General features: G+C 36.2%; 1 protein-coding gene across 5 annotated transcripts in view; it reads left to right on the plus strand.

The window, feature by feature from the left end:
* The window catches only part of LOC117317710, a 104988-nt gene that overhangs the window by 61252 nt on the left and 15802 nt on the right, over positions 1–27934 (plus strand). For 3 of the 5 annotated variants that reach the window (XM_033872597.1, XM_033872601.1, XM_033872599.1), the window contains exons 9-14: positions 773–1195; positions 2123–2698; positions 24381–24646; positions 25039–25071; positions 26819–26950; positions 27487–27645. In XM_033872597.1, the coding sequence (XP_033728488.1) occupies positions 773–1195; positions 2123–2698; positions 24381–24646; positions 25039–25071; positions 26819–26950; positions 27487–27645 (1589 nt within the window). Of the gene's footprint in view, positions 1–772; positions 1196–2122; positions 2699–24380; positions 24647–25038; positions 25072–25241; positions 25272–26818; positions 26951–27486; positions 27646–27934 lie in introns of all 5 variants that reach the window. The other 2 variants (XM_033872598.1, XM_033872600.1) reach the window with 2 other exon arrangements.

Consider the following 27934-nt stretch of genomic DNA (forward strand, 5'->3'; position numbering starts at 1 on the left):
TAACCGCGCGTTTGCAAATTTGGCGTCAACAATTAATCTAATTACTGTATATGATGCTTGATCAATTCGCGTTTTTTGTTTTTTAATTTTTAATTCACGACTAGATTTTCGCTATGAATTCACAAACACAGTCTCTCAATATTCAATAAGTGGTTATAGAAATACACAGGAATACCGCTGTAGGTATAACAGGCTGTATAGAAATACACATGAATACCGCTGTAGGTATAACAGGCTGTATAGAAATACACAGGAATACCGCTGTAGGTATAACAGGCTGTATAGAAATACACAGGAATACCGCTGTAGGTATAACGGGCTGTATAGCAATACACAGGAATACCGCTGTAGGTATAACGGGCTGTATCTTACCGTGCGGTATAGGGGGACGAGTTGGTATCGATTACATACACTTTATTTACTAAATATGACATAATCATATTTTATCTCAAGACTTGACAGCAAAGGTTAATCTAGAATTTTTTTTTTTTTTTTAAATATTCATAGAAATAGAAATATTTATCGAAGTAGGACTGTCCTGTTTTTGTTTTTATTTACTGTTTGTATTTGTGTGTGATTGTCCTGTTATTATTTCACGTCAGAGTTAACAAGCCCGAAATTTACATTATTTCCTACACTTTAATCCTGTCAGTATTGTTCTTCTTTGAAGCATAACGTCGAATTTACTATTTTATTACTTAAAGAATTGCAATTTGAATTGTACTTAATCTACGCATGCGTGGACAGGATATCATTGGTGTATTTATTGCAGAGTTCCTGAAACATGAAGTAATTCCATTTGACCGGGTTATCAGAATACTAAACGGTACCTCCAACATAGTTCTCCCGACAAGGACCATCCGTCTTCACGAGAGCCCGGTCAGAGTTCAAGGTCAACACGGGAGTGCCATCAGGGTCAATGGTAAAGGTCAATATCTAGATCTCGGTGAGGACTTGATCTGCAACGGGAATCTTGAGAGTTGCCCGGAAGGCATTACCATGGTGATGGCAGTGAAACCGGAATCGCTAAGTAATAACATGTATTTCTTTGACAGTTTTCCTGTCTCGCTTTACTATAGAGATGAGAAATTGTACGCCACCGCGAGAACACCAACTAAGTCCTGGACAGTCTCGACGCCTGGGTTTGAAACCAACGAATGGCATCTCGTCGAAATATCGTGGCATGACCAGGAAGGTAAGGTCAAGGAAGTGTCGGGAATACATCATGCAATAAGTGTTTCTTGTGTTTTCGGCATAGCCGTATAATATTCTTTTGGCCTCGGATATGACGCGACAGGTGGCGTTACTGGTCAAGATGAAGTATGTGATTGGCCAATGTAGCGGTAGATGCAAAGTGCAGATATGCAGTTAAAAACGAAACAAAGATAAGATTGAATGCAAGCTAAATAAGTGGATGTATCTTTTCAAATGACACATTAATAAGATTATATTCCTGATTCAAATGCAGTCTTATTATCACCAAAAATGATTCAAACTGATATAATTTTGTTATCCATGCTGAAACGCATTAGTGCGTTGATTTATTCCACCAGCAGTTTTACATTATAACCACCAGCATTAAAACTATGCCGTTTATCTTTTTTAAAGATATTTCTTGTTTTGTTTTTTGTTATATCTTTTTTTTCGGCCATTTTGAGACCTTGATATATGGTATCTCAATATTGATCAGAATTATATTAAATAGGAACAACTTGGGATTCTCGTGATTCTTTAAATAAATTACGAAAAATGCCGAATAATTATAGTTTTAGAATGTTGATATTTTGACTAAATAACGAACACATTGCTTATCTAAGTTTTTAATTCCAAACAATTAATGAAAAATAGATATAGATATATTTGCAAAATTTGATACACATATTTTGGAGAAGTCTATCTGTATTTGGCAACAAGCTTAAAAAGTATACTCAAAGATACTTCATTTATTGCTGTTCGGAGTAGTCTTAATTTTGTATGACGCATACTCGCTAAATGAATTAAGTTGTTCAAATATGTCACTGTTATACTTAAGATGAATCTGTCTTTAAACCCGATTGCAACAAGTCTTTTCTTTACTCGTGTTCTGGATGCAGGTGTTTACTTTATGTATGATCCGTTTCAGGTCTGGCAATGTATTTGGATGGGGAGAAGGGTGGATACCAGTCTTTAGGTACCCCACAAGATGAAGTTCTAGAATGGAGTAGTAAATCGTATGTAGGTAGGTCTCTGTCCGACATGGTGCGGGAACGCTATGCTGACGCCACGTTTGAACGTATGGACACGTGGAATGCCAGAAAAGGATATCTTCAATCGTTTAATTTGATACCTAGAACGGAGGAACTCCCTACCGAACGCACCCCGATCGGGCCAGGTCTTCCGATAAATCCGGGTGATTTAGGTGGAGGGACCCGTGTGATACCAGGAGGTCAACCAGACCGAGGCTCAGGCCGTACAGAACTAAATTTCGGTCTCGAGGGTACTCTTGGCATTAATGCTGGAAGACGTGAACCGCCTGTGGGTACCGGAAATAGTGGAACATTCAATTATCCGACTCGGGCACCTTCACGACAAGTCGAGTTCGTAGTAATATCCAATTTTACTGGGAAAGTCGTTGAAAGTGGCCCACCAACACCGAGGCCTCAACCACGCCCTCAACCACGCCCTCAACCACGCCCTCGACCTCAACCACAGACCCCAGGTAAGGCTTTATTTAGATACATTTCTATGTTGTTTATACTGTTGAAGAATGATACATATTTATGTATTTAAATATGCGTTTATTTGCTGATCCTTTGCTAAATCACTTGGAAATGTTAACATGTCCTCACCGAAATGATTTTTAAAATAAACAAAGAAGTAAATAACAATCTTTTACGTCGTTATACATAAATGATGCAAAACAAAACGAAAAAAAAACAGAGAGAGAAATAAAAACATTCATCATTTTCATCAAAGAATTTTAGAGAAACGGCACACATTTTCTCTGTCAAGGGGACATAACTCCGTCTTACTTACCACACTTATTTGCCGTTTACATGTCTCAACTTTACCCGAGTTTGCGTTTGTTTCCAGTTACATGTGTCTAGTTCTCCATTTCTAAACGAAAATGTTGTTGAGGAGATAGACCTTATTAATCGTGAATTTCAGCGAGTGTGCGTTTCTGTTTATCTTGCGAGTAAATTTAAGACGTTGACACACGATCAGATCTTAGTGGTCACAGCCGATATCATGTAGTGCGGTATAGCGGGCATGTTTTAACTTAAACATGTAGTGCGGTATAGCGGGCATGTTTTAACCTAAATTTCCCAAAAGTGAAACAAGATGTGTATTGGTAGTTACTTCCCGTATCCTAGACATCGGGCCATGTGAACTTACAATGACTTATCGACTTAAGTGAACATTTAGTGAAATATATCACTCATGATGAAGTGATTTATTTTCATCTACGTAAACTCCATACCAAATATTCATAAAAGGGTCATTGTGACATTGGTGTATTCCTGTCGCATGTTTATCAAAGGTGTGTCCCCATACGCGGGCCCTCACATGTGCGATAATGCCACCGTCGCTGTCGAACCGTGTTTATATGTGTTTGGAATGTTTGGTGGGGTCAAAGGTCGGACATGTCAGTGAGGCTGTGAATGGGACCGGCTACTGATGCACATACCTGTGCGGGGGCTGTGTATGATGACTTATAAACTACAGTAGACACATCAAACGATCGCCGGTGAGAGGCCGTCTATGGGGTGATATTAGTCATACAGAGCCCATTATTCTAAGGATGAACTGGAATACAAAACTTTATGATTTTCCTGGTTTTATTGATTACATAATTACATTTGAAGAAATATACAACATATGATGTTCTACAAATAACTTTCATTAGGGACAATAATTCACGAAAGTTAATCGTATGCAAATTAAAATGAATCAAATTGTGGATAACATATTGTATGTAACAAAACTAAATGGTGGATAACTCATTGTAACATAATTAAATTGTGGATAACTTATTGTAACACAATTAAATTGTGGATAACTTATTGCAACACAATTAAATTGTGGATAACTTATTGCAACACAATTAAATTGTGGATAACTTATTGCAACACAATTAAATTGTGGATAACTTATTGCAACACAATTAAATTGTGGATAACTTATTGTAATATAAATAAATTGCGGATAACTTATTGTAACATAATTAAATTGTGTATAACTTATTGTAACAGAATTAAATTGTGGATAACTTATTGTAACAACATTAAATTGCGGATAACTTATTGTAACATAATTAAATTGTGTATAACTTATTGTAACATAATTAAATTGTGGATAACTTATTGTAACAACATTAAATTGTGGATAACTTATTGTAACAGAATTAAATTGTGGATAACTTATTGTAACAACATTAAATTGTGGATAACTTATTGTAACATAATTAAATTGTGTATAACTTATTGTAACATAATTAAATTGTGTATAACTTATTGTAACAGAATTAAATTGTGTATAACTTATTGTAACAACATTAAATTGCGGATAACTTATTGTAACAGAATTAAATTGTGGATAACTTATTGTAACAACATTAAATTGTGGATAACTTATTGTAACATAATTAAATTGTGTATAACTTATTGTAACATAATTAAATTGTGTATAACTTATTGTAACAGAATTAAATTGTGTATAACTTATTGTAACATAATTAGATTGTGGATAATTTATTGCAACACAATTAAATTGTGGATAACTTATTGTAATATAAATAAATTGCGGATAACTTATTGTAACATAAATAAATTGCGGATAACTTATTGTAACATAATTAAATTGTGTATAACTTATTGTAACATAATTAGATTGTGGATAATTTATTGCAACACAATTAAATTGTGGATAACTTATTGTAATATAAATAAATTGCGGATAACTTATTGTAACATAAATAAATTGCGGATAACTTATTGTAACATAATTAAATTGTGTATAACTTATTGTAACATAATTAGATTGTGGATAATTTATTGCAACACAATTAAATTGTGGATAACTTATTGTAATATAAATAAATTGCGGATAACTTATTGTAACATAATTAAATTGTGTATAACTTATTGTAACAGAATTAAATTGTGGATAACTTATTGTACCATAATAAAATTGTAAATAACTTATTGTAACATAATTAAATTGTGGATAACTTATTGTAACATAATTAAATTGTGGATAATATATCGTAACAGAATTAAATTGTGGATAACTTACCTTAATTTAATTAATTGATATAACATGATTTTTATAACATAATTGATAGAATTGTGGATCACCTTTTATAACATCATTAATTGATAGAATTGTCGATTACTTTTAATAACATAACTGATAGAATTGTGGATGACTTAACGTTTTTCTACTATCAATATTTACTTGTACTTCTTTAAAGTTACTGTTCATATATATTGCGCGCTATTGATATCGTAAGCAGCCAGTTTCAGCTTTTATCAGGACTAACGGACGAACTAGTTTAACTCAATGTTCACATGTGTTATTATGACGTATCACTCAGTGAGTGACGGTTTAAAAAGTTTGAAAATTCAGTATTTTTGTGTTCTCAACCCACATAACAGACTCTAAAAGAACTGATAGATGCGTTTCTGTAATAATAATCTCCTTAAGTAATACACACTATTCAGGATTTAAATACCTAACACAGAAGCGGTATATCAATCTACCGAAGAACTTGTCTCTAACTTGCATTGCTGAGAGGTGACATTTTATGGCATTTTTTCCCTCTAACAACGAACATTGTCAATGAAATCTAATCTAAACCAAACCCATACACACCTACGAGCATTATCACTAACACAACATCAAATCTCTCTCGACCAAAACCTCACTCAAATTCAAATACTGGTATTTCGTCTTTCGTCTGCACATGAAGGAATGCGCATGTGACATGTTTGTCACCCTCTGTGGACTCCTGCTGCTATTTACAGCATCACGTGCTCGCTGTCCGTGCGATGATAAATGTAACTATGACTTAGTTTTAGTTTTGTCATATATCTTTAAAGTGTATTATTAGATTTTATGTTATTTTAATAATTATCCTGTTTGTCGCTGTACCTATCTAAATTATACTGCCTTCCACCTCTGTACAATAATCACGAATCTAATAACTCTGGTCATTAAGGAATTCCAGGAGTTGGATGATCACTTTGTCAAATGTTAATCGTATATTTAACTTGATTGGGTCTTATAGCCCAGGTAGTGTGTACACTACTTGTTTTTATAACAAAACTTGTATCAATAGATTACCAAATCAAATAAAAAAGAAGCATTAATTCTTGATTCCAAACATAATTTAAACAGTAGAAGAATACTTTATCATATAATAAAGTCTTCACAGTGTGAAATAGTTTATCATGTTACAACCACATAGCTGATTGTTTTTATCATATTGGCAATGAGCGACCATTGCATTTTAACTTATTGAAGAGAGTTAAGTTTCCTATGTTTTGTGTTAAATATGGAACATTCCTGATTTAGAGTTGTAATATCTCGGTGTTTTGTCCTGGTTTAGAGTTGTAATATCTCGGTGTTTTGTCCTGGTTTAGAGTTGTTATATCCCGGTGTTTTGTCTTGGTTTAGAGTTGTAATATCCCAGTGTTTTGTCCTGATTTAGAGTTGTTATATCGCGGTGTTTTGTCCTGGTTTAGAGTTGTAATATCTCGGTGTTTTGTCCTGGTTTAGAGTTGTAATATCTCGGTGTTTTGTCCTGGTTTAGAGTTGTAATATCTCGGTGTTTTGTCCTGATTTAGAGTTGTAATATCTCGGTGTTTTGTCCTGGTTTAGAGTTGTAATATCTCGGTGTTTTGTCCTGGTTTAGAGTTGTAATATCTCGGTGTTTTGTCCTGGTTTAGAGTTGTAATATCTCGGTGTTTTGTCCTGATTTAGAGTTGTAATATCTCGGTGTTTTGTCCTGATTTAGAGTTGTAATATCTCGGTGTTTTGTCCTGGTTTAGAGTTGTAATATCGCGGTGTTTTGTCCTGGTTTAGAGTTGTAATATCGCGGTGTTTTGTCCTGGTTTAGAGTTGTAATATCGCGGTGTTTTGTCCTGATTTAGAGTTGTAATATCCCGGTCTGATTAGAGTTGAATATCTCGGTGTTTTGTACTGTTAGAGTTGTAATATTCGCGGTGTTTTTGTCTTGGATTAGAGTGTTAATATCTCGGTGTTTGTTTTGTTCCTGGTTTAAGCTTGTAATATTCCCAGTGTTTGTCTTGGTTTAGAGTTTGAATATCCCGGATGTTTTGTTCTGGTTTTAGAGTTGTAATATCATCGGTGTTTTTTCATAGGTCTAGAGTGGTAATATCCCAGTGTTTTGTCCTGCCGTTTAGAGTTGTAATATCTCGGTGTTTTGTCCTCGGTTTTAGAGTTTGTAATCATCCGCGGTGTTTTGTCCTGATTTAGAGTTGTAATATCCCAGTGTTTTGTCCTGGTTTAGAGTTGTAATATTCGCGGTGTTTTGGCCTGGTTTAGAGTTGTACTATCCCGGTGTTTTGTCCTGGTTTAGAGTTGTAATATCGCGGTGTTTTGTCCTGGTTTAGAGTTGTAATATCGCGGTGTTTTGTTCGGCTGAATAACAGTTTAACAATCTGTTTGCGTCCCTTGTATAGACTCCTGGAGTCCAGTTTGGCAACTACATTCGTGTAGACTGACTTATAAGATGTTTTTGTATTCCTCATTCAGTATCAACCACGATGATACACAGCAAAATCAAGATATTTTATATGACGTTAGCAATTAAAAATGATGTAGACATTGAAGGTTTATATATAGTTGTGAAGGCCATGTGTTTAGACTACTCATGACTTAGCTAATCGCAAGTACACTAACATGTGATTAACCTGCGTGACCGAGCAAATGTCTAAGAGATAGGTAACGCACATGTTTTCATGTGTTTACAATCAGTCTCATCCCTAACACACTCCCGGTATCTGACAAGGCTATCGGACTACATCACCATCCAGACAAGATCTCGAGAACACTTGTCATCAAAGAAAATAAATCTGAGAGCATTGTTCTCTATGTGTAACAAAGGTACCGAGATTTCGCCACTGTCTGTCATCTATTGTAATAATTAGTTGTTGTGAGCCTGAGTCAGCTATGATAAACCTGGCGATGTTTCCGTGATTGTACCAGAGAGAGTCTTATTAAAAACTAAATATCCATTTAGTATTCATTGGTTACTATCTGTTATTTAGTCTCATTGCCAACTATGACCAATATTAAACTAAAACACCATCACATTACTGGTATTGTATCCCATATACCTACAAAGAAAGAACCCATGATTTCAGTTTCTTTTCTGATTGTTTAAGTTTTATTCGCCGATAGAAATGAGTAATCATTAATCACAGACGATGTTTACTGAATGGGCCCTAAACTGTATATAACAGACGATGTTTATTGAATGGCCCCGAAACTGTATATAACAGACGATGTTTATTGAATGGCCCCGAAACTGTATATAACAGACGATGTTTATTGAATGGACCCGAAACTGTATATAACAGACGATGTTTATTGAATGGCCCCCAAACTGTATATAACAGACAACGTTTATTGAATGGCCCCCAAACTGTATATAACAGACAATGTTTATTGAATGGCCTCCAAACTGTATACAACATACGATGTTTATTGAATGGATTGGCCCCCAAACTGTATATAACATACGATGTTTATTGAATGGATTGGCCCCCAAACTGTATATAACAGACAATGTTTATTGAATGGCCTCCAAACTGTATACAACATACGATGTTTATTGAATGGATTGGCCCCCAAACTGTATATAACATACGATGTTTATTGAATGGATTGGCCCCCAAACTGTATACATGTATAACAAACGATGTTGCTGCCGTGCTGTATACCACTTTCCAGGATTATATCGGTAGTAAATATCGGTGATGAAGTAGAGGACGCTTATTCTTTCATAACGCCTGGTCTTATTGTAATATTCCGAGGATCTCATGCAAAGTTATTAAATAAAACAAATTATACTTTATTCATTTTACAACAATTGCGAAACAAATTATATCAACTTCTATTAATCGCCCTTGATGGCCCGGATGGAAGCGCGCGAGGGTTGTTACTGCACGAGGAAACCGAAGTATCCGTAGAAAAACCCATGTGATTTAGTTCGATTTTTGTCTTTGTTATATCTTTTATGAGTCGGTAATCATATTTGACATGTTCACATTTCTATATATACTTTATTTCGTGCATATCTCAATCGTGCCTATCATTTATCTCCATACTTTGGCATGAACAATACTCGCGCGTGTGTCATATTCGAATCATGTAATTGACGGGTTAATTTGGGGAATTTCTAAAAATAACAACTACGTACATGTAGACGGTATCAGTGGCGTTCTGAATCAGTGTAATGTTTCATGTAAGAGTCTTTTTATCGTATACTATATTTAACCGCCGGTGCTAATGATCGTAGCCAAAAGTTGTATAGTTGCCAAAATGATGTTTTAGTCCAATATACTGCTGCCCTAGTGTGAACGGTAAAATTCGGCAAAAAACATGTTATGTCAAAATAGCTTTCACTTAAACACTGAACTTCAAAAAGAAAATAATATGTAAACATTTGTTTACAAGTGGTTTATAAAGCGCATTGTCAATGAATTGGCAAGTGTTGTTATATGCTGTAGGTAAAGAATGAAAGTATGTTTATTTGAATTTATTAAAATTTGAACGTGGATAAAAAAATACCATACACACATAATACACAAAACAGCAGTAAGAAATGATAGCTTGATGACAGTCACATATTATGATCGCCCCCCCCCCCCCCCCCTATGATCGCCCCCCCCCCCCCCCCCCCCCCCCCCATAACACTAAAACTAGGCAGGAACCCGAGAGATAAAAAAAAAAAGGAGAAATGTGTATAGATAAGATATGCCGACAGTTTTATATAATTGATACATTATGCACTCCGACGTTGATTCTCGAAGTGAGATCCAGTAGTTATCATTCGCGCCATATGTTTTCCATCTCCAGCCACCGTAGCAGCTTTAGGCGGAAGTTTATTGGGATCAGACCCCCAATCTCATGGCTCCGATATCCTCATTGATACAAAAAATACTGTGTCTTCTGGTAAAATACTTAGGGAATATGATCGAGAGTCGGCAGTTTATCTTCTATACTCGATACAGTAGCGCTAAATTCCCACGTACACATATAAATATAACTTTTTGTGAATTTGAGAGCAATATTTTAACAGCATTATATGAAGAAAAAAAAAGTTTGATTCCATCGACAAATTTCCGCTAGGGCGAGATGAACTACCGGAGGAATGCGAGATGAACTAGCAGAAGAATGTATTTGCAATAATTCTATTTTGATAACAGTACTATTTAAGGTGCCACGATCTTTGATTTCTGTTTTATCAGAGGATTTCATGATTATCTAATTAACGGTGTAAACATTTTTAGTGATGATATGATATTATATTAACATGTGCAGATTTGAGTATATGTAAGTATATATGAAGGTAAAGCTTTAAGTAATTAATGTTTATAAACAAATGGAATAGCTATATCACTATCAATCTTTAAGTATTTCAAATATGTTTACGGATTGGTTGTGTACGCCACCTTTATTTCTTGTTTAAAACGACTTCAAAATAAACTGACAATACCATCGAACCTTCACTGATACACGATACCGGTGTAACCAGTGTCCATCGTGGGAACCCGCGTCTTTCAACATGGGCTTTTAACAATCCTAATTGTCTTCCTTTGTGATCCAGTCTGATCGTTAGGGACGTTTATTGGCACTTAAGTCCACAGTCTACCACTAAATGTAAGTAAACCGACCAGATTAACAATACTTCACTGATAACAGGATAGAGTCATGTTGTAACGTTACAATTTTATACATTCCGATTGGAATATACTTACTACGATTTTTACGTTGAGTCATTCATAAAACATGAACATTTGCAACGTATAATTCAAATTATCCTTAAGATTAGGATGAATAAAAAATATCCCACTGTGAACCTCTTGAAGTTACATCTTTGCTCCAAAGAGGCATCTTCTGTACCAAGTTTGGGCTGAAGGCAAAGCAAGTCTACCACTTCTATCTCTTACGAAAATCGCCTTGAGGCCCACGACGGGAAATATATATGATAAATAATGGCCTCGTCAGTTGAACGCCCGAGGCAGATTACGTGATGCACTGGCCCTGATAACGTTAACACCCAAATAAACTACTGTAAAATGTGTGTGGGGAATGACTGAAATATAAACCTCTTCAAGGCAAAAAAAATGAGGTCATTGTTAGCTTTTTGTTGACGAGAAGTCAGTATCTGCCCGACGTCTGAAGCAGACGACAGTTCCACGTGTTGCTCATGTTGTTAGTGTAGATTGCAATAGAAATGAACAGTTTCGGCCACCTTTCGATAACGGTAGCAGCACGCGCTCAACAGCGCGAGAGGGAAGTGACGTCAGTTGTTGTGAAGGGAAAAAACCTCGCTACCGACGAGAATGGCATCTCTATAGTGTATTGAGTACGCTAATTCTCATCGTATACACGAGGAGACGTGGGCCGGGATTTAAGTGTGATATATATACACACACAGCTCAGACCCTCACGGCTACCTTGAGACTTCGCAATAATAATAGACGGGAGAAATTCGACACATTCATAACGTGTGTTTAGTATAGCAGTCGACGTTTGATTGGCGACGTGTGTCCCTTTTACTACATGTGTCCTGAGGATTAGATCCCAGTGGATTAAGAAATATTCTGTGAGTGTCTATATCAACCATGGAATTGTAAGAGACTGAAATCAACATGATACGTTTAGCAAGTTTTCTTCTTCTCCTGCTGTTTTACACAGGTAAGTTTTATATATCAGCCTTAATTATCAAAGTTCAGGTGATCTTGCACCAGACTTTGTCGTTAGTATATCAATGTATTAGTGCAAAGGAATTTCAACAAACATCACCAATGCTCGGATCTACACAAGTGAAAGTGGATTCGTACAATATATGAGTGACATTGAAATCTGCATTTCACAGGCTTTCTTACTGGATTCGATTTCAATGGATGATATTGTGAATGGTATAGTGTACACTGAACTAGCCGAGTGAGGTTCACCGTATATCCATCAATAGTACGTTACGCCTGGATGATTTAGTATAATAATGTTTATTACGGTAGAGCATTGGCCCATTGAGGAATTTGTAATTCTCTGATTTAATCAAAGCACTCTAGAAAAAAAACAGGTTTTCTCTGAAGCTTTGATACATGAGTCATGTCATGTCAAATCTGAATTTTTATTATTTCTCTCTGCGGATTTAAGTTATGCTAGGTATCACATCTCAATAATAACACACAACGTGATATCGTCCCGTGTCAATGAATCTAGCGATCTCTCAACACCAGTTCAAAAGCATTGTTCAAGAAACATACTTAACAGCTAGTATAGATATGAGACAATGTATATGCTATTGTTCCTGAGTATTGTAAAATGGATCTTTGTTTCTGTAGACTACGTGATAATTCTGAATAATTACATGGTATGTACAAATCTATCGCAAATCTGGTGTACCATTCCTGGTAAATAAAATATTATGTTTAAAATCAAAGTTAAAGTGTAAATATTCTCGCCTAGAGTACATTAGAGGATGTAACAACGAACAGGGCGCCATTACGATCATCATTTCAAAGTAAACACGGATTAAGGATGAAATACTAATCGAAGGAATCTATCTCAAGCGAAAATAAATGTCCGAGTGTCAAGGACACACATTGAAATAGCAAATTGTATTTACTATTCATTATTTGTGTGTTATTTATATCTACTTGTGAAAGATCAATAAAGAACGAATCCATGGATTTGCGGAATGGTTTCTGATAATATCCTCGTGGATAGTACGTAAACAATAATGGATAATAAAGACAACCGAGAATTGAGATTACCTGTTGGTTCCATCAGACAGCAGAGGAAATGAAGTAAGAGTGTCAAACCGAGGCTGCCTACATGAGGAACGGAAGTGCCATGTTTGTTTTGCAATACAATTTGTAAATGACATATGCCATAGTATGAAGGTTAAATACCTGCATTGAAATAAGTTTAATTATCTACAGTATATTTACATATTTAACATAATATTAACATACAATTAGCATTTTACATCTATAAAAGCCTTTATATCAGGCTCTATGTATAGTTCTAATTATATAAACAAAGACTGTCAATCAACCAGTCAGTCAATCAGTTAATCAATCCAAACAAGCTACTTTCGTATTGCTGTATGCTTTGCAATTAATGATATATTATTAAAGGGAAAATTATTTAGGACAATCAGTTCTATTTGCTGAAATTGTTTTTGACATGGCGAAGTGTACGGATCGGGAAATAAATATCAGGTAGCAGTAATAAAGAGGTGAGGAAAACAAAACTGAAAGGAAAGGAAATAGGAACCAGAGAGACACCAAAACAAATGAAAGGACAACAGAAGCAGAGGAGACACCACAGCTCTAAAGACAACAATAGCAACAGAGGAGACACTGAGCTGAAGAAACCCCAAAACAAATGGAAAGACAACATGACCTGCGGAGGCACCAAAGCAAATGTAAAGACAGCAACAGGAACTGAGGAGAAGCAAAAAACAAAAGGAGACACAACAACAAAAACACAGGCGAAACAAAAACAAAAGGAAAGACAACATCTCAAACTGTTTAGACACCAAAGGAAACTGAAAGACAACATGACCTACGGAGACACCAAAGGAAACTGGAAGACAACATGACCTACGGAGACACCAAAGGAAACTGAAAGACAACATGAACCACGGAGACACCAAAGGAAACTGAAAGACAACATGAACCACGGAGACACCAAAGGAAACTGGAAGACAACATGAACCACGGAGACACCAAAGGAAACTGAAAGACAACATGATCTACAGAGACACCAAAGGAAACTGAAAGACAACATGATCTACGGAGACACCAAAGGAAACTGAAAGACATCATGATCTACGGAGACACCAAAGGAAACTGAAAGACAACATGAACCACGCCATACTAGAGGCAAAACTCTCGGTTACATGACACTAGGGTCATTACCAACGAAAGTAATTAAACGTGGTTTAATTGTACAAGTGGGGAGAGATATAAACCAGGCCTTTGCGATGTTCCTTGCCGGAATCTTATCTATGTTCCTACTCCGTTAGTGTAATGTTACAGACTTCAAGTGGAATCAATTTCATCAGCACTTTATTAGATTTGTTTAGAAACCTTAAATAAAATCAGCAAACGATCCAGAAAGTTATGAAAGACATGGGCCGTTAGCATTTATTTACCATGATTGTTTCTAGAACGGCGAATGTAAAAAGGAAAACTCCAGTTAAAACAGAATTCGAAAGAAGAAAGGACATTTTTTGTTATTATTATTTAAAGTGTAACATTCGTAATGCTGATAACAATGGTATTGAAATTATCTTATTATCTTACTGCACGCTAGTCAATACTATTGATATAGTACACAAATTGAGTATAAACAATTAGAATATATATATCAACAAATGAAGAAAATCGAATCAAAATATCTTATCTTCAATTCGTTTGTAAGCTTTGCAAAGCTATTTGGTGGAGAATACCTTTCCAGTGTACCTATGACGTGATCAGTATAGAATGTCCTATGTCTGGTAGAAGCTATATGTTTATAAATTGAGAGGGGTGCTACTAAATGTCACTGTCCTTGGGAAACAGACAATGTATATAAATATACTGTTTTACATAAATTAATTTGGTACTTCACAACATGCAAAGTTTGACATTTAGTATCAGTAAGTTGATGAATATTTTACGCGGTAAAATTTCAGATAATTTGTGACCAGAGTTGGTCTATATGTAAATTCGTTGGTCTGTACTTTGGTAATCCATCTGTTTATTGAAATAATTAAGTCTAGCCAGTTTTTGCCCTTATTAGGATACCGTATGTATTTTCTACAGTACTTTAGCTGTCTGATTCAAAACAAAAACAAGAACCGCCATTCCTGCAAAAGCTTTAAAAATTGTAATCCCCATATCGAGGCCCGAACAGTTAGGATATTGTTATAGTTTCGGACAACTACTACTTAAAATGTTGAGTTGAAGTGTTCAGTTCTGTTGGCGTAATCCGCTTAACTAGTACGTAAATCTAGGTGGGATCACCACACCAAACTGTGGTAGGATTGGTCTTAAAGCACACCTGGCAGGGCTTTTATTTATAAAGAAAATGTTTTTGTGTAGGATTTTTCTTACCTGTTCTTGATCTACTATCTCCGCAGTCTCTGGTGTTTTTCGGTATTCTAATCGACATAAAATTCACATTTTGATACGTATTGGCATAAGAATACTTCATTTGTTCTTAAACCTTGTAAAATATAACAGCAAGAACGAAGTTATAACGTTTTTAATGGTTTCTTGAATGTCGAAATGTATATTAGCACCAGACACATTTTACTTTTTGCCTCACTAGTAAATATGTAAAACTCGTCTGCATCTTAAACCGTCTGAAGTGCAAACAATAAACATTCTTTCATGTTTTAAGATATGATGTTACTCGCATGAGAAAGTAATTGAAAGACAACAATGAAACATGAAGTTTTAGTATAGTCATTATAGCCTAGCCCAACATCACACAGTAAGAACACCCCGCTGGGGAATTGGTGAGTCTTAATTCATACACGCTAACGTTATGCAACCGTCTGCCATGCTTTTATTTGATGAGAAAACATTCAGGGCTTTTCCTTGAAAGCATTGTAAACTTGCTGACAATAATATATTTAAGTAAATACTGTTCCACACAGAAGGAGATTTATTAATTTGTTTGTGAATATCTGGTGTATAATTTATTCTAACAATAGAGCAAGCTTTAAATAGTTTCAGTGGAACAGAACATATAAACTTTCGTTGAAATATAATTTTGAAAAAGTCGTTGGTAGGTGATCAGACCTTTGAGAACATTTAACATTAGTATAAGTAGTAGGACGAGTCGTTCGGCTGTTAATATTTGTCTAATGATGGCGTACGAGGTCACGTGTAAAATGAGACCGACGAGAAATACAATCTGACATCGGCTAATTGTTAGTTATAGGGTCATGTTTTGTGGTGTAAAAAGCCATAGCCAACTTAGTCAAACCTAACATCTTCTCGGGATAAACAAGTGTACGTTCAATCTAATTTAAACCTAACATCTTCTCGGGATAAACAAGTGTACGTTCAATCTAATTTAAACCTAACATCTTCTCGGGATAAACAAGTGTACGTTCAATCTAATCTAAATGACCACTCTGGCTAGTGGTTGGCAAATAAATGATAGAATTTGATGAAATAAAATAAACTATCTCAAAAGATCCTGTAAATTCTTTGAATAAAAAGTGTTTTTCATGAGTTATTAGCATAATTGATTAATAAACTGTTTTTTGTGCATCCGGATTAATTTAGCCGGATTACGCGACTACAAAAGAAAAGTTCCAAAACTAGTCTCCAAACAATGCAAAACCGATCATAATGTGTATAATAGTATTATTAACAATGGATTTGTAAATAATCTTGATCAAAGCTGATGGTAGATCTGAAAGTCTCTCTATACGTAGATAATAGTGTAAGTATCGCCCCGATATTCCTCTTACAGTGGATTGACCGACAGTGTGTTGAATCGGTCTGGCAACAGAACTGGCACTGTGCATCTAAGTAAGGTTAAAGGTCAATGTCTGCTATCATCCATCGATGTTTGTTTAGATAGCTAGCAGGAAGTGAAATATGATCGACAAGATATGTGGGCCTAATTACGATGCTATTTTATCGTATACACCAGTCCCCCTAATGGGGCCTCTATATCCAATGATTAATATGATAGCTTGTTCGAGTGTTTGTGTTCTGTATTTAATGTGATAATTAGATTTTTAATTTCATATTTACTTTCCTGCTCAATATTTAAATTGTTCATACTTATAACAGCTTATTGATTTGGAAATAACCGTAAGTTTATCTGGGAAGGTCGAACGCCCACTCAACCACGTGACCATTAGGTTTACATACACCTCGGTACGGCTCGTACGTGTATCACATGTGCACGTGCATGGACGGCAATGTATTGACCCTTGTCGAGCGAATCCAATGATGTGGTTGTGGTTTGCCAGCATGCCTTGTCGAAATCTAAAATATTTTTAGGTTTATAATATCACTGATGAAATCGACATGCCATTATCATAATAACTTAAATCATAAACTGGTATATACTTGAGATATCAAGTGACTGGCATGGAATACCGGCCATTCTAGGCATTTTCTAGAAGATTAAAGGCTATAAAATGGCTCGCTATGCATGTGTGATGCGCTTTGTTTCTTTGTCTCAATCTGATAAGTAACAAAACGCATGGTTTGATTTATAACCCAGCGACGTCATAAACGCTGGTTTACAGAGCGGCTCTGATGGCGTCTTGTTAACTGGTGCAAGGCTTATCTTTATTTAGGTCTTATTAATTCTAGTACTGTTCTCACTTATAAGTTTCACATGCAAATCTTCGTTCCGGGGCGGAAAGGTGGGGTTCAGCAAATGTCACGTGACCGTCGTGTCTATGGCGATGTTCCAATCAAAGAAATTAAAGCATTGACATGGAATTTGTAAAACTTGTGATGCCATGTGATGCCACATTCATATTTCTTAAGGAAATCCAGTGTTGTACTTCGTCAACAGGCATACGTTTTGGAATATTTTCACGCTTTTGTATCGGTACATCACCTCAAAGTTTAGATTTGAAGATCATACCGAGTACATAACACTGTCGTTTAATCATGGATAAGGTTGATAATTTGAAGATTGGGGTAACATATAAAAAGATGGAGGAATTATCAGTGAATGATTTTGTTTGGTTCGTCTGAATGGTATATCACGGGACTGAGCTGCCATCTATGGTAACGAGACCAGTCAGCCTCAGGTTAATATATATTGTGGATCCGGACCGAACGTCAGTGTAAACGAAACGCTCCTTGCCTACTGGCGATAATATCTTGTATTTGTTATCTGCCCTGTAATCGGGATGGAAGGTATTACTCATGAGCTGTGATGTATCATATGGCCTTGGTTTACGACATATCTATTGTATTGTCCTCGTGAAAAACGTCATTTCAAAGATGAACTCCATACAATTTTAAAATAATATATTTTATTTCCTTCGAAATACATTTACATAAAAATCTTCTGTGTTATCTGATATCAGATATGTTAAACTGAGGCAAATGAGATCGGAGAAAGACCATTGTGTGTATTATATCTTTTGTAAAGTTTAACAATAACTCCGGTATCAGGTATTCAGGAAACTGCTAATGTAAACTTACAATTTCCTGTGTAAACATATTTATCTAAGTATCGCGATTGTGGGTATTTTTATTAAACAATATATAGAGATAGATAACATTGGACAAGTCATGTTTTCTCCACACATACACAATACGGCCCTGACAGATACGATCTCAAGCTATAATCCGCACTCGTGACGTCAGCACGAATACGTAACCATGGTAGCTGAGTGATACTGAAGTGTTCGGGGTCATTGAGACGAAACCCTCTCTTTGTAAATAGTAGCTTTCTCTTCTGGTGAGATCAAAATCCTGGTTACGTCACAACGGTTATATACAGAGTAGATACATATATACACATAATATATTATCGAATATATCTCTGATGAATTCAGTTTAATCAACAAAACATACATGGTTATATACTCTTCCACTAGGTCAATATGTAGTTTTGCTTTTCCGGTACATCAAATCAGCGATTGTGGAATCTTATTCAAGCCAACAGTTGTGGAAAACGTAAACATTAATGGTCGTGAAATTAAATCTGGTAGTTCAGTCAGCAACCATCGGTCGTGAAAACCGCTTGTAAAAGTTAAGTTCAGTAACCATCGGTCGTGAAAACCACTTGTAAAAGTTAAATTCAGTAACCATCGGTCGTGAAAACCTCTTGTAAAAGTTAAGTTCAGTAACCATCGGTCGTGAAAATCTCTTGTAAAAGTTAAATTCAGTAACCATCGGTCGTGAAAATCTCTTGTAAAAGTTAAATTCAGCAACCATCGGTCGTGAAAACCTCTTGTAAAAGTTAAGTTCAGTAACCATCGGTCGTGAAAACCTCTTGTAAAAGTTAAGTTCAGTAACCATCGGTCGTGAAAACCACTTGTAAAAGTTAAATTCAGTAACCATCGGTCGTGAAAACCACTTGTAAAAGTTAAATTCAGTAACCATCGGTCGTGAAAACCTCTTGTAAAAGTTAAATTCAGTAACCATCGGTCGTGAAAACCACTTGTGGGTAAAGTGATGTTCCTTTTGTCCGGTTAAGCGGATTAAATGATGTTCCACTTGTCCGGTTAAGCGGATTAAATGATGTTCCACGTGTCCGGTTTAGCGGGTTATGTTCCACTTGTCCGGTTTAGCGGGTTAAATGATGTTCCACTTGTCCGGTTTAGCGGGTTAAGTGATGTTCCACTTGTCCGGTTTAGCGGGTTAAGTGATGTTCCACTTGTCCGGTTTAGCGGGTTAAGTGATGTTCCACTTGTCCGGTTTAGCTGGTTAAGTGATGTTCCACTTGTCCGGTTTAGCGGGTTAAGTGATGTTCCATTTGTCCGGTTTAGCGGGTAAAGTGATGTTCCACTTGTCCGGTTTAGCTGGTTAAATGATGTTCCACTTGTCCGGTTTAGCGGGTTAAGTGATGTTCAAATTGCCCGGTTTAGTGGGTTAAATGATGTTCCACTTGTCCGGTTTAGTGGGTTAAGTGATGTTCCACTTGTCCGGTTTAGCGGGTAAAGTGATGTTCCATTTGTCCGGTTTAGCGGATTAAATGATGTTCCACTTGTCCGGTTTAGTGTGTTAAGTGATGTTCCACTTGTCCGGTTTAGCTGGTTAAGTGATTTTCCACTTGTCCGGTTTAGCGGGTTAAGTGATGTTCCACTTGCCCGGTTTAGCGGATTAAATGATGTTCCACTTGTCCGGTTTAGTGGGTTAAGTGATGTTCCACTTGTCCGGTTTAGCTGGTTAAATGATGTTCCACTTGTCCGGTTTAGTGGGTTAAGTGATGTTCCACTTGTCCGGTTTAGCTGGTTAAATGATGTTCCACTTGTCCGGTTTAGCGGGTTAAGTGATGTTCAAATTGCCCGGTTTAGCGGATTAAATGATGTTCCACTTGTCCGGTTTAGTGGGTTAAGTGATGTTCCACTTGTCCGGTTTAGCGGGTTATGTTCCACTTGACCGGTTTAGCGGGTTATGTGATTTTCCACTTGTCCGGTTTAGCGGGTTAAGTGATGTTCCACTTGCCCGGTTTAGCGGGTTAAATGATGTTCCACTTGTCGTGTTTAGCGGGTTAAGTGATGTTCCACTTGTCCGGTTTAGCGGGTTAAGAGATGTTCCACTTATCCGGTTTAGCGAATTGAGTGATGTTCAACTTGTCCGGTTTAGCGGGTTATGTTCCACTTGTCCGATTTAGCGGGTTAAGTGATGTTCCACGTGTCCGGTTTAGTGGGTTAAGTGATATTCCACTTGCCCGGTTTAGCGGGTTAAATGATGTTCCACTTGTCCGGTTTAGCGGGTTAAGTGACGATTCACTTGTCCAGTTTAGTGGCTTAATTGACGTTTTAGTAGTTCGGTTTGCGGGTTACGTAATATCGTGCAAATGCTACTCAAATTAACTTCAAATCCATCACGGCTGATTTTAAGTGCAATTCGATGATCCACACACCATTTGACAGATTAGTATCTAGTTAAACCATTAAACAATCAAAAACGGTGTCTTACAGCGGGAAGCTTACAGAGGACACTCGCTCCCTGAAATATCGGTTATTTCGTTGTTGATACGAATGGATCTAAACTTGAAATGTAACTCTCAGACATCCAAACAAAATAAATCAAATAAACATTGCCTCCTCAATCTAAATTATCTTTACATTTCAGCCCCCCTTACCCCATGTTTAAAACACCAATGCATTGTATTTTATCTACAAAGAAAAGGCCATGTGCATAGAAGTCTGTGTAAATGATACAGGACAGGTATACTTGCCTTCAGGTCGGTCACGGTGAAAATTCTCTCGCTCATCTGGTTTTATCTATCTTAAATCGTTTCCTTTATACATGTTAGCATACGTTAAAATGTCCTCAAATACCGAGACCTAAGAAGTCTGATTTTGTTGCTATTAATACCGTTTTAAATGGCATCTTCCATTTCTAAAACGCTGAGCATTTTACACATTAACATATTAAATGAAAACATTAATCGATAGAAACATATTTCTTGATTTACCGCCATAAATACCCCAGAAATCACAGATAAAGATAACTTGTTTAAAAACTTAATAAATCGGCTTCAGGGAGTATCATACATCCATTTTCTGCCTCGCTAACTTCGGCAGTCACACGTTAACGTCCCCTTGGGGATGGGAGGTCCAGTTAAATAGCTAGCTAGGTCATGGGTGAGGCGTCGTGTGACGGAAATAAATGACCACAACTGACCGCAGTGATAAATGACCACCTGTGTGTAAGTATATAACTCCATGACGACCAGGTGCGAAATTTAAAGGTGTGACAAAACAGTATACTTGACAATACAGTATACTTGACAATACAGTATATTTGACAATACAGTATACTTGATCCTATTTTAGTAGTACATGGAAAGGCCACAGGCCACGGACGCGCTGTAACCTAATATAGTTACTTCAGCTTGTTCAACAGGAGTTTGTATTCAAAATACAAATTCTACTTGTAAATCATGATATAGCATGTACAGAAGACGAAGCAGCCTATGTTAATGATAATTTTAGAGAGTGTCTTGTAAGCCATGTTTGGCTGAATATCATATATTTACATTTTCTTTAATTTGAAATAATTTAAATATGATAATAGGGTAAATCATTGTTTAGCTGATTAGTTAATTGTATCTTTCTTAGAGTGAATTTAGCACACCTCGCTGGTAGGGCTCTCCCCAACCCTGGGAAGCTAAATTTTACTATGCAGAGCAAGAAACTTATGTTTTCATGCATATTTATATATATATTAATTATACATACTAGTATTTATTCATTTTATTCAATACTATTTTAAAAGACATAATGTGTTGTTATACAGTAATTGTCTTTTAATCATTATGTATAAGGCAGTACGATATATATAAGTGTGTGTGTTTTATTGTAACAGTTCCTCTTCAGAATATCAATATTTTATATTTTATTATGGTTGAGATGATATATCCCCGATATCCAACTATGTTTAATACTTTGCACCATATACTTGTACAATGTTATTGTGATATATGGCAAAAATAAACAAAATTGATTTATTGATTTTGTTTACAGATTATTCAAATCTATTGTAAATTTTAATTTGGTTTGTGGAAATAAACTCGATTAGGTGTGAACTGTTGTTAATAGTATAAAGCATTACAAACTCAGTAATTTACCCAGAACCATAATCTAAATGCCTAGAGTCTGAGATGACGAACGCAATAAGTGTACATAAACAATGCTCATTTGTAAACTCAAGGTCAAAAAAATTATGGTCACAAGGAAAGGGACTTATATATAGTCACCACGGACAGACAAAAAACGGAATGTTCATAGATTAAAGGAGGTTGTAGTCTGAAATCAGATGGATATAAATCTTAGTAAGATAATCGCTTTGAAGTTTTCCCCGAGAGAAAAGTTTCTTAACGTTTTGATAGCCCCATTAGAGGACACCAATTGATATCTTACATTTTGCGGGGTCGTTGTCATGGAAACTATGTTTTATTTATTAAATTGAGTTGGGCTGACAGTAGGTTAAGTTTTGCTGAGGACAATTATCGTTTCTTCTTAAGTGGATAGTACTTCGTATGCTTAAAAACGGTTGAGTCCTTCTTGTGCTGTAACGAGCCGGAAGGGCGGTCCAGAACCCTCGGTCCAACTGGTACTGGGTCAATATGATCCTGAAGTGTATTCATTAGATAGAAAACGCCCCAGTTCTCAGAACAATATTTACTGTCTTTCCTTGGCGGCGTTATTATGTATATATACCATACAAATTATCTGATGTTTGTGTTTAGTTTTATTACATAACTGCCTTCCAGTAAATATAAAGTAGGGCGACAATTTAATTGTTTTCCTACATTTATGTGAATACTCAAGATTTGTACCATACTTTCGAAAGGTACACATATGTAAAATTATTTGATTAAGTGATTTACAGCAAACCCTAGAATTGTATATATATACGATTTTATAATGCATCGTTAAATATTTGTAGGTACATGTACATCACATCATGCGAGGAAAGTTTTTTCAGAAAAAGTTTGAATTGGGATGTTTTTGAAAGTTGTTACTTATGACATTGGCCCTGGACGAATAAACATTTACTCCTTCAGTTTATGAAAAATATGATATGTGATGATATCGTTATTTATGTTTAAGAGACAAAATCACGTGGTTCCTTACACTCCATGATTTGGTTCGTGAATTGATACTGTTCATCAATGTGTTATTGTAGAAGGGGAACATGGTTTGAAGGAGAGGAAGGTAGTTTTGGTTTGGAAGTTCTATTTTTGTCTCAGGCCGACAACCATACACACCTTGTCTTACTGTGAATCACCCCAGCACGTACCTGGCACGCGCGTCTGTTATGGCACGTGGGGCTCCCAACGGGGTACCGTTAAGGGGAATGTACCAGATTATAAGAGTAGTCTGTTGAAGAATAAATCGAATTTTATTATTTATTGAATTTCGTCTCAAAGTTATGAATATAACATCTACAGCCAAAAAGGGACACTCAAATATGACGTCATCAATTCCGTAGAGATTTTATTTATATTTTACTTTGATTTAATGTAGCCGTGATCTTTAATACCGGTGGTACCAATGTATTTGGTAGGCAGTACTGGTAAACTAAGTAAATCTTTACTAAAATAAAGCCAATGACGAGTCGAGTAAGAGCCCATCTGAATTACTTTGAAATTAAATAAAATTATAAATTTTAAACCTACGTTCATGAAAATTATTCGGAGAATCGATATTAAAATCTATTCAATATTATGTCTGTTCTTTTTATGGATATCAAGATTCAGCTAAACTGTTGGAACTATTAGCACATCTTCATGTAAATATTGCATGTGATGACGTGAACTGCATTGTGACGAAATTGACATGCACGTTACAGTCCCGCAGTGAATATTAAACGGTGTATAACTAGTGTTACCTACAACTCCTATAATGTAAATGTTTAGATTCAGGTACAGTCAAATATCTCAAGATTATGTTGTTGTTTTTTTGTGTTTAGCTCCTGTGACGTCACAAGGTGGAAGTCGAGACACTACAAGTTTAAGATTGGATACCCGGCAACGACAGTCAAACACCATCCGGTTTACTGGAGGTGATGCCTACGTCCATTACAACTTCAGCGTATTTACCGATGTGCAACGTCAGATGCTTGAGTATACGGAAAACGAGACATTCTCCCTCCAGTTCGCCACAACCGCGTCTAATGGATTGATATGGCTCGACCATCGCCCCAGAACCGGCCAGACCCTCTACCTGGCACTCAGGGTTAGTTCTCTCCCCTTCTTGCAGGTTACAAATATGTATGTGAGCATAATGATCTGTCGTAGTTAATTTAGTTTTCACATCGTTTCATAAAAAATGTGCTTTCCCCGAGAGGTTTTATTATGGTCTTTTTCAGATTAAAGAATAAAACTCGTAAAAAAAAAACACCTGAAAATAAACTAATAACAGGAAAATATGGTTTATTTCATAACTTCTGCGAAGAAATTTCTGGTGAAAAAAATTTTAACAATCGAAAATGCAACATTTACAAAGATTACTACATCTTAACTCTAACATGTTAACATATCGTTAAGTATATGGTCCAGTTTATATTGAATCTGAATTTGTGAAGCTATGACTGAATATCTCTGTTACTACATCAATGTTTACAACAGAATACTCCATTCCAAGGCGGTAAAGAGTGTATCGTAAGTTAAGCTTCCGTTAACCGGAAACGGAGCCACAAAGCATGCGCATGACACAGGTTAAAATCTGTAAACGAAAATGAGTGAACAATTGCTCTACGGATATATTTAGTTTTGTAAATAAGAATGAATTACTGGTGAGGGTAAATAATTCAGATATATTTTTCAAACAGAACGAATCGTTCCCTGGGAAAACTTGTGTCGTAAGTAACCAAAAACCTGAATGCTGCTGAAAACATCGACAAAACATTAGGATTTGTGGTGAAGGAATACAAACATTTATATTATAGGAATGCTTTTGACGCCAGCATGAATGGAAAAGAAAGGTCAAATATGTTATGATCTTCTGACCTTTGACCTTCATTATAAAGGTCACGATGTTTGTCGACCTTTGAACTCTGTTCTACATAATATGATATATAAATATATGGTTGTTTTGTTTGCCCCCATAATAATATCTACTATTACAGGTTTCATAGAAGAAGAATGCTGGACACTTTCGTTTTCAAGACAGTTTTAGGAAAATGAAATTATACTTACAGTTGTGATTATTGTTTTGGACGTATGAAGAATAATTTATACCAACCATTTCAATTTCATTGCGTCCTAAACTGTCCTGAAAATGTCCAAATATAATCAAACCAGTTTTACTATCGATTGTGATGATGTGTTTGAACTCATACTAGTAGCAGCATGCCATCGTATTCAAGGGGAGGTGGAGCGGGTAGTGTTATGGATTTCGGGCAATGAAAAATGACAATTGATGATTATTCTTTTACTACTTTGATGTGTTTTTAGCTCACCTGGTCCACAGAACCAAGCTTCTCTAGGTGGTTGGAATTCAATTTTTTACATATGATGGGGCTGATCCCCCAGGGGCCTTAGGGACGGGGCCAAAAGTGGCCATTTGGCAATATTGATATTAACGACTTCTTCTCTGGACATAAGCAATGCATGACATTGATATTTCAGCAGTTACATTCCTAGGTGGCTGGGATTGAAATTCATTAAATGATAGGGCTTTTATTCAGTGGCCTGAGGGGCGGGGCCAACAGGGTTCCAGTGCTTTTATTCAGTGGCCTGAGGGGCGGGGCCAACAGGGTTCCATTTGGCAATGTTGGTATTAGCGACTTCTTCTCTGGACCTAAGCAATGTATGACATTGATATTTCAGCAGTTACATCCCTAGGTTGTTGGGATTCAATCTTATACAAATGATAGGGCTGACCTCAGGGGCCTTATGAGTGGGGCAAAAGGGATCAATTTGACTATATTGCTACAAGGGACTTCTTGTGTTTTTGAAACTATGGAGATCCCCAACCCACAGCCAAATATAGGGTTGCTGGGCATCAAGAGATGAACACAATTCTGTTGTTAAAATAAGGCAAGAGGTCTCTCCCAACCCCCAAGGGACTTTGGGTTTCTTTAAACACAACCATGTTGAGTCTTCACTTCGTTTTAAATATAACATGAACATTATTTTGATGTTTGCTCAAATAAACCAGGCGATTGATACAGGCCCTCTGGGCCTCTTGTTTTAAATGCTTTTACGCATATCATAAGCGTTTGATGAAAAAATGAATAATGTACACTCGAAAAACAAAATTGCAGGAATAATGAATTTATTCCTGAAGGAAATAAAAGGTAAGACCGAGTTTTGTTGTTACAATCATATTACATCATAAAAATATGTGTAATCCGTGCCGCAGTGTAAAAGAAAGTTACATATAAACCATTGGTGTATATTTCAGGACGGGTACCTAGTGTTTGGCATTGATGAAGGTGTCGGCGGCCTTCGAGAGATCCGACTCCAATCCCTCAGGGTCGGGGATGTTAATGATTGGGCGTGGCATACGTTTAAGGTGGCCAGATCTGGACGATACGTAAGTACAGTAATTATGTTTGTGGTTTAAACCTAGCTTAGGATATGTTGTGCCGATGAACCCATTATGATGACCCTTCCTCTTTTTTTATTTTGATGATCCACTGCTTTTTAGATGCTGTAAAACAGCAACCTTAATCGCTCATCGCCAAATTTCGCTAGAACAAATTTACTTGGAACTCCCGGGGAAGTCAAAATATCGATTATTTCAATGATAAAACCCGATGAGTTCAGGATGAAATCGGAAATAATTTTCACCGAAAAACGCTAACAACACACTAGGCTTTAATTTTAACGAGTTAAGTATAAAGGATATTAATTATGACATACTGTAACAATATAGGGACGTTATATCAGATCACGTTGAAAAGAAAACAATTTTGCGTTTTGTAAAAAAAAAAAAAAAATGCTTGTTTCGTTATTACTATAATTAGGTAATTAGGTACATGTATATGAATACAAATACCATCAAGGTATATGCGTTTTAAAAACAGTCGAACACAATTTGAAGTTGTTTTCATTTTTGAACTATTATAGATAAAGTTCTACATCGACAACATCTTGGTGGGTGAGACAACGACACAGAGGGAGATACAGTTCGTGGCCCGGGGGCAGGTGTACCTCGGTGGCTCCCCCGACACCAGTGGTTTTACACAGGGACGGATTACGTCTGGTTACAGGGGAGGCCTAACACTGGTATGTCAATAAACAAAGCTTCAGAGATAAAGGTGTTACACTTCACAGTTTTCAAATTTTCAAGACGCTGATGACGTTTTAGACGTTTATGATTTCTACTTACCAATACATACTGTTGCTGTAACTAAGTTCCCTATTTGATATTTTCCAATACATACTGTTGCTGTAACTAACGTTCCCTATTTGATGTTTTCCAATACATACTGTTGCTGTAACTAACGTTCCCTATTTGATGTTTTCCAATACATACTGTTGCTGTAACTAACGTTCCCTATTTGATGTTTTCCAA

Source organism: Pecten maximus, chromosome 19, assembly GCF_902652985.1.
Source record: "Pecten maximus chromosome 19, xPecMax1.1, whole genome shotgun sequence".
NCBI classification, from domain to species: domain Eukaryota; kingdom Metazoa; phylum Mollusca; class Bivalvia; order Pectinida; family Pectinidae; genus Pecten; species Pecten maximus.